This window comes from Cyanistes caeruleus, chromosome 23 (genome assembly GCF_971803275.1).
Source record: "Cyanistes caeruleus chromosome 23, bCyaCae1.hap1.1, whole genome shotgun sequence".
Classification (NCBI taxonomy): domain Eukaryota; kingdom Metazoa; phylum Chordata; class Aves; order Passeriformes; family Paridae; genus Cyanistes; species Cyanistes caeruleus.
Window position 1 is genome coordinate 3951816 of NC_141723.1, and position 8015 is coordinate 3959830.

Sequence of the window (8015 nt, forward strand, 5' to 3'; positions counted from 1 at the left end):
TTTTACTATTAACGGTAGTGATTGGAATTGTGATGACAACTCGATTTCAACAAATTAGAGCTTAAAATCAGGAGATGAAGGAGAAGCGCCTTCTTTTAATTTCCCTGAGTTTAACATCAATAATTAGAGCAATTTTCCGAGATGCGAACCGAAATTATCTCGGCTATGATGTGGTGTATCACCCTCATTTGAGCAAATTGACTCCGGGGAAATGAATGGTGCAGATTAGAGAGGTGAGGGAAAAAAAAAATAAATAAAAAGACAAACAGAGGAAAGACCCAAAAATAAGTGTTGGCGCAACAGAGAGCGGGGAAGGGATGGGAACAAAACCGCGGTGGGATGAGAGCTGAGAGGAAAGGGAGAAGCTGCGGGGACAGGTTGGGAGCGGAGCGTGGGGAAGAACCGATGGTTTCTTTCCCCCCAAGTTTTGGGGGTTTTTTTGGGGTTTTTTAAAAGGGGAAAAAAAGAGATTCCCGCCGTGTTTGGGAAAACGCCCCGAGCGCAGCGCTCGGAGCGGGGTGAGCTCGCTGGTGCGGTGAGGCTGCGGAGCGGCTCCTCGCCCCCTCCTCGCCCCCGGGGTGGTTTGGGTGGCCCGGCAGGCCCGTCCCCCCCCCGCTCGCCATTGGCTCAGCGCGTTTCCCCCTTCCCAGCCAGCCTCAAAGGCGCTCAGCGCCCCGAGCATCCCCGACCCGCCCGCCTCGCCTCCCCCGGCTCCGCCGCCTTCATTCTGCCTGGGGGATTAACTTTTTCAAATTAGTATCGCTGTTTATTTTGACTGCGGGTTTGGGTGTTTTGTTTTTGTTTTTTTTTTTTATTTATTTCTTTTCATTATTATTTTCATTTCTTCCCTGCCGGCCCGGGGGTGCAGCCGGCCTCCCCCTCTCTCTGCTCCCGCAGCTCGGAGCGGCTCCGTCCCTTCCCCGCCGCCCGAGGGGCACCGAGCCGCGATGAACCTCAACTTCACGGCTCCCGTGCACCCCGTCCCCACGGGCAGGCCCACCTCCTTCTTCATCGAGGACATCCTGCTGCACAAGCCCAAACCCCTGCGGGAGGTGCCCCCCGAGCACTTTCCGGGCTCCTTGGCCTCCCGAGTGCCCCTCTTGGACTATGGGTACCCCCTGATGCCCACCCCGACCCTGCTGGCGCCTCACCCGCACCCCGCCCTGCACAAGCCGGAGCATCACCACCACCAGCCCTATTTCCTCACCACCTCGGGTAAGCCAGAGGCACCTGCCGGGTTTGGGGAGTCCAGCTGGGGACTCGGGTGGGGAGAAGAGTGAAAGAGCCGCTCTGGGGCGGCCAGGAATCTTTCTACATCCCTCGCCACCACCCTGGATGCACCTCCCGGGGCAGGAGCCCCTTCGTTAGCGAATGCCCGAAACCTTGAGGGTTTCCCTTTGCTTTTAATTTTTTTTTTTTTAATGGCTTTTATTTCGGGACCGATAAGCTGGCTTTTCCCTCGCGTTGTCCAAGCGGGCTTTGCTTTCCCAGCTCCAGCAGCGCCGCTGGGGCTGTGCCGCTCCTCTCCCGCATCCTGGGGCTCTGCCCATCCCCGGGCCCGTTCCTTGCTCTGCAAGGAGAAAACCTCCAAAGTTTCCCGAGCCGCGTGTCATCGGGGCCGTGCAGGATCGCTTCCCCCTTCCCAGCCTTTTCCAGCGCTCCCCCGATTTTTTCCGTGCCCATTTCGTTGTGTTTTCGTGGCCGGGAGGGTTCAGTGTCCGCTCCAGCCTCGGGTCCCCTGCGGGGGCAGCGCAGCCCGGGCTCCCTTCACCTTCCCCGGGCGAGCTCGGTGGGAGCGAAGCGCTTGGAAAATCCCCCCGTTTTCAGCACAACAAAACCCCCCAAACCGATCAATCGACCTCAAAAACGAAATAAACGAAAAAATGACAAAAAATTAAAAGAGGCGGAGGGAGACCCCACCCCGAGGAATAAATCGGCCATTCCTGGGGGTTTGCCCCGGTGCCGGCTCCCTGCCCGACCGCAGCGCGGGTCTCCGCCCTGTGTCCCCCCAGGAATGCCGGTGCCGGCGCTTTTCCAGCACCACGCTCACGCCGAGCTGCCCGGGAAGCACTGCCGCCGCCGCAAGGCCCGCACCGTCTTCTCCGACTCGCAGCTCTCCGGCCTGGAGAAGAGGTTTGAGATCCAGCGGTACCTCTCCACACCCGAGCGGGTGGAGCTGGCCACGGCCCTCAGCCTCTCCGAGACGCAGGTACGGGGAGAGGGGACTGGGTCTGGCAGCTGTCCCCACCCCTCATCCCATCCAGCATCCCTGCATCCCGAGGAGCATCCCCGCATCCCATCCCTTCAGCATCCCTGCATCCCCTCCAGCATCCTCCATATCCCATCCCTTCTGAATCCCCACATCCCCTCCGCTCAGCATCCCCTGGACCACTTCCTGCATCCCCACATCCCATTCAGCATCCTCACATCCCATTCAGCATCCTCATATCCCCTCCAGCATCCCCACATCCATCACATCCAGCATCCCCACATCCCCTCTGCTCAGCATCCCCTGGACCACTTCCTGCATCCCCACATCCCATTCAGCATCCTCACATCCCATTCAGCATCCCCACATCCATCCCCTCCAGCATCCCCACATCCATCACATCCAGCATCCCCACATCCCCTCCGCTCAGCATCCCCTGGACCACTTCCTGCATCCCCACATCCCATTCAGCATCCTCACATCCATCACATCCAGCATCCTTCTCCCTTGAATTTTCATCACTTTTTTCACCCCCCTCCTTTTTTTCAGTCTTTCTCCCATTTCCCCTCCTCTCTCCAGGTGAAAACTTGGTTCCAGAACCGCCGCATGAAGCACAAAAAGCAGCTGCGGAAGACGCAGGACGACCCGAAGCAGGCGGGAGGAGAGGAGAGCCGGGAGCAGAGCTCCCCCGAGCCCGAGCTGCCCGAGCCGGCCGGCGCCGAGCCCCGCAAGGCTCCCCCCGGTCCCTTCCTGCTGCAGGACCCCGAGGACGAGGTGGACATCCTGGAGGAGGGGGACATCTGCCCCCACCGCCTCTAGGACAGCCGGGGCTCTCCTGCCTCTCCTTGGCCCCGCGGGTCGCCCCCGCTCCCCGCCTTGGGAGCGGCTCGGGAAGGAAGGGGGGCACGGCTCGGGAAAGGGGGCACGGCTCGGGAAAGGGGTTATAGATGCGGGAGGAGCCCCCTCCCCTCCCCGGGGCGAAGGTGGCGATGTCCCCGAGGGGGCCGGGACCCCGCGGTGCCCCCCAGCATCACCCCAAGGCTCGGGAATCTGGGGCGGGGAGAGTAAAAAGAGCCGGATTTGCTTTAGGTTCCCCTTTCCCTGCGAAGAGTCGGACTTTTCCTCTTTCCCCGAACTTTCCTCGGGTGTAAAATAAATGTATACTCGTGGCAGCATGTTGTGGTTCCTGGGAGAGGCAGGCAGGGCGAATTTCACCCTTTATTCCCCCGATCCCTAAATCCTCGCCGCTCTTCCCACTCTCTCCGTCCCCATCCCCAGCGAGGGAGGTCGGGCAGAGCTTCCAAGAAATGCATAAATACAAAGAATTGTAAGAAAAGCCCACCGAAAAAAAAAAAATGAAACAGGTAAGGCAAAAATTCCGATCCATTTCATTGCGCTATGGGAAAGGGAAGGGGGAGCATCACCAATAACTCGATGGGAGCAAACTGAGCTCCCAGACAGCAAAAAAAAAAAGGGATTTTTTACAACTTGGAGAAGTGTCGGCAGCCTGATTCGTGCCCAGCTTCCAGGTGTGGATCCCGGATAATTCCCTTTTCCTCTGGAATAAGCCCGGAGCGGGTTTGGCTCCTGTTCCCCCGCCTGCATCTCCCCCTGTCCCTGCAGCCCCGGCCGTGCTGGCTTTGCCTTTCCCTCCCTGCAGGGAAAATGGGGTTCATTTCCAGCTAAATCCCGACTTTTATAATTTAGTTTTGGTTTTGCTTTGAGTTTGCTGGATGGGGAATGCACCGGGAGCGCGGTGGAGGCTCAGCATCTCCGGGGAGGAGATGCTGGGATTGGGAATTTCCTCTGGAAAAGGCTGGAGCTGGCTCAGATATTCCCTGCAGCAGCAACACGGCGGCGTGGCGGGGTCTCCTTAGGTTATTTAAATTATTTCCTTATTTTCTTTCATTTTATCTGCAATTTCATTTGGTTGTCCGGCGTTCTTAGCACTTTCAGGGCATTTTGGATTACGGGACATGTGGTTTTGTGAAGGGAAAACGTTTAATTTTCTTGTTTAATATATAAAATATAGATGATTGAAATGTGTATGTTTGCTTCCTTTTATTTTGTGAGTCTCTCTGGGTTTTTTTACGTGTAAAATAAAGATGACAAACTGCGTGTAGAGGAAAACCCTCAACACCCATCCAGGAAAAGCTGCTTGTTTTTAATAAATCCTTGCAGGAAAATCATTTCCACCAACAAAATGCCGCCCACTTCCCTAAAAATTAGGGAAAAATTAAGATTCAGAAGGCAAAGCAAGCGCTTTTCCCCTGAAACTCGGCTGGAAATTCAGCTCCCGGCTCTGGGGTTTTTCCCTTCTCCCTTCTCCCTGGGCAGGGATGCGATGGGAGCTGGAAAACCTGGAAATTTCACACTTTTTCTGCATCACCCACCGAGTGTTTTGCTCTGTGATTATCGCCAGCCTCCCCCGAGCACGCTTTTCATTGGGAATTATTAAAAATAATATCAGAGAAAAGCTCCTCATGGTATTTATGGGGTGATATTTGGTTTTTTGAAAGCGTCTGCTGCAGGGTCGGGAATGGCTCTGGGGTGCCAGATCGATGAAAAAAAGGTCAAAATACAACTCCAAGAACCCTCAAATCTGTTTTTTCTCCCCTGTCACTCCAGGAACTCCCTTCCCAAAGTATTTCAGTGATCAATAAAACAAACCCCACAGCCGTCTTCACTTGTGGGTGGTTTTAGGCACCTTGGCTGACAATTAAAGCTAAAAATCAGATTAAAAAGTGATCCCTCAGTGACAAACACAGGCAGAGTGTGAATATTCCCCGTCCAGGGATGTCCCCATCCCAGCTGGACACCAAGGCCATGCACAGAGCCTTGAGGGGAACAGGAATATTTGGGAATATCCCAAGAAATTTGGTGCAAAACCCCCTGAAACTGAGACATCTCACTACCAGAGAAATCCCCTGGGTCACCAGGCAGCCCCTGCCCAGCTGGAGATGGAAAAATGTAATTTCCAGAAAGTCTGGGCAATGTTTTGGGAACAGGTTATTGGAGAATAGAGATGCCCTGGGAAAAAGAAAGGGCTGGGAAGGCGTTTTTTTTGTTGTTTCTCACAGAGATTTTTCACTTGGAATAAATTAAATGAGATTTTATTCGTGGATCCTGACTTATTCCCTGACAGCAGCCGACTTTTCCCTGCTCTTCCCAAGAAACTCGAGGGGTAGGGGAGAGATTTAGAGCTGATCTCTCTCTTCTTAGAATAAATATTTCATGTGTTCATTTGGGGAATGCTGGAGTGGAAGTGACTTGCAGGAAATAATTGCTGGAAACAGGAAATGTCAGTGGATTTCCTATTTTTCAAGAAGATTGATTTTCATCAAAATTGTTCAATGAGTTTTTCTGAAGTGGAATCGTGTTCTGGTGATTAATTTAAGACCCAAGTGGTTAATGCTTTCTTTTTGTTGTTGTTTTCATTATAGAAAATCCAAATCTATAAAATCCTGCCATGAGCCTTTGCTTTCTATTTGGATTTTGAGCATTTTCCTGTGTGCTGCCTTAAACATTTTGAACTTTTATAGGTTTAGAAAGCAGTTCCAACCTCAATTCTTTCATTCCATGGCCAGAACTCCATAAAAACAGATCAGACATAGGTTGTAAGGGCAGTTATAGAGCAAATAATTTGAATTTCTTGCTGTTACACACACATGGAGGGTCATTACTGTGGGGAAGGTGTAAATAACCCAAGGCCAGCAATAATCTGGGCAAGATGTAAAATTCTTTCTATGATTTCTCTCTGCTGATTTCTGGATTTAATTTTATTTTTTTATCACAAATGATGTCCTGAAGTGAAGCTGCTGTGGGTGTGGACAATGCTGAGGGGATTCTCCTCTCTTAAACAGCATCACCTTCATCAACTGCACACTCCTGCTTGGATGGTCTTGGCTTAAAAAAGAGCTGAATTTGGTCTTGGGTTTATCTTATTTCTAGATTTCTGTTTCTAGGGTTTATCTTGTTTCTATATTTCTGTTTCTTGGGTTTATTTTATTTGTAGATTTCTGGATTCATGGATTTATCCTGTTTTTAGATTTCTGTTTCTTGGGTTTATCCTGTTTCTAGATTTTGATTTATTTGGTTTATCCCATTTCTAGATTTCTGGATTATTTGGTTTACCCTGTTTCTAGGATTTATCCTGTTTCCAGATTTCTGGATTATTTGGTTTATCCTGTGTCTAGGATTTATCCTGTTTCCAGATTTCTGGATTATTTGGTTTATCCTGTTTCTAGGATTTATCCTGTTTCCAGATTTCTGGATTATTTGGTTTATCCTGTTTCTAGGATTTATCTTGTTTCCAGATTTCTGGATTATTTGGTTTATCCTGTTTCTAGAGCTTGGATGAGCCCCTGGTGGCTGCACAGCCGGGCAGGGACAGCTGCTCCCAGTGTTAATTCCTGGCAAGGCAGGAGGGTGTGAATGTGTGATCCTGATCCCACAGGTGGCTTTTGGACCTGTGAGGGTGAATTTTTCCATGGAAGAAGCCGATTTTAAGCTTTTCTGCCCCGGCTTGGCCATGGCAGGAGCGAAGGTGAGCTGCCCACATTTCAGCAATTCCTGAAACCACTCCAGACTGGGGATCTCTGGTGCTGTGCATCCTGCTGGGGCTGCAGGACAAAGCCAGCCTGAGCAGCACCTGCAGCTCCCCACTCCTGAGACTGTGCCGAGCTGAAATGCTCCTCCAGCTGCAGGATTTTGGCTCAGCATCACTTCTCTCCCACCAGGCTGTGCCCTCACCCATCCCTGGCTTCTCCAGCTCCTCCTCACACCAGAGCCGCTCCTTTCTCCACATTCCTGCTTTTTCTCTCATGGAAAACCCTCGGGTTTGGGCAACAAGGACAAGATTGGGTCCCTGGCAAGAGATAACACAATCAGGTGTGACAGGAAAGCTCCTTCCTGGCTGTTTGAAGTGTTCAGGCACTGCAGGAGTTGGGCAAAACCTCATCTGGTTTCAGTCCCGATCTCTTTTTTAGAGTTGGAATGATGGCTGGGAGGTTTTGCTTTATTTAATGTTTTTAACTTAATGTTCTTGAGGCTGTCAGCAGCCTGCTCTTGCCTTTTGTGAGGGCTGGGAAGCCAACTCTGATTATTTTTGGAAGAAACACCATGGGGATGTTATTACAGCAAGATATTTTAGGTAGAACTGACCTCAAGTCTTTGCCCACTGAAGGTGATCTCAGCTGCAGAACCTCCAGAACCTCAGATATTGAGAAATGATGGCACTGGGAAGGTGCTGCCAAAAAAATATTGTGAATTTCCATTGGATCACCATGGTGTCACCACGCTCAGTGACACCACAGGACCATGGCAGTCCTGCTCCTCCCTCAATACTTCATTAAACATTCAAATGTTTAATTTAAAAAAAAAAAATAATTTAAATTTTAAATTAATTTAAAAAATATTTTATTTAAATATTCATATTTAAATAAATAAACAATATAATTAAAAATATATAGAATTTAAATATATAATTTACATATTTTGCCTTCCTAATCTGAAATACATTCGGTTTTGGCCTTTGCCTTTAAGCAGGTGGATGCACATTGGTCCCTTTTTGTGTGAAGTGCAGAGAAAAATCTGAATTTCTATGGAAGTAGCTTGAAAGGGGTTTTTATTCCATGTAAAAATGTATTTTTCTGGGGTTTCAAACACCCAAAACACCAGGAAAAACAGAATTTCTCAATGTTTTATGAGATGATCATCACCAGTGTTTATTAAAAAAATAATAAAGTTATTAAAATAATAACAAAAAATACACAAAATGTGCTCCTCCAAATGCAGCATCATATCC

The 8015-nt window shown here is 50.0% G+C and overlaps 1 protein-coding gene across 1 annotated transcript; it reads left to right on the forward strand.

Annotated features, from left to right (window-relative positions):
- The first annotated feature begins 749 nt into the window (after positions 1–749).
- Positions 750–3028, forward strand: BSX (brain specific homeobox). The gene is made up of 3 exons (XM_023941305.2): positions 750–1215; positions 2013–2209; positions 2789–3028. The coding sequence occupies exons 1-3, from the start codon at positions 948–950 to the stop codon at positions 3026–3028; spliced, it is 705 nt and encodes a 234-aa protein (XP_023797073.1). The 5' UTR covers positions 750–947.
- The last annotated feature ends 4987 nt before the right edge of the window (positions 3029–8015 follow it).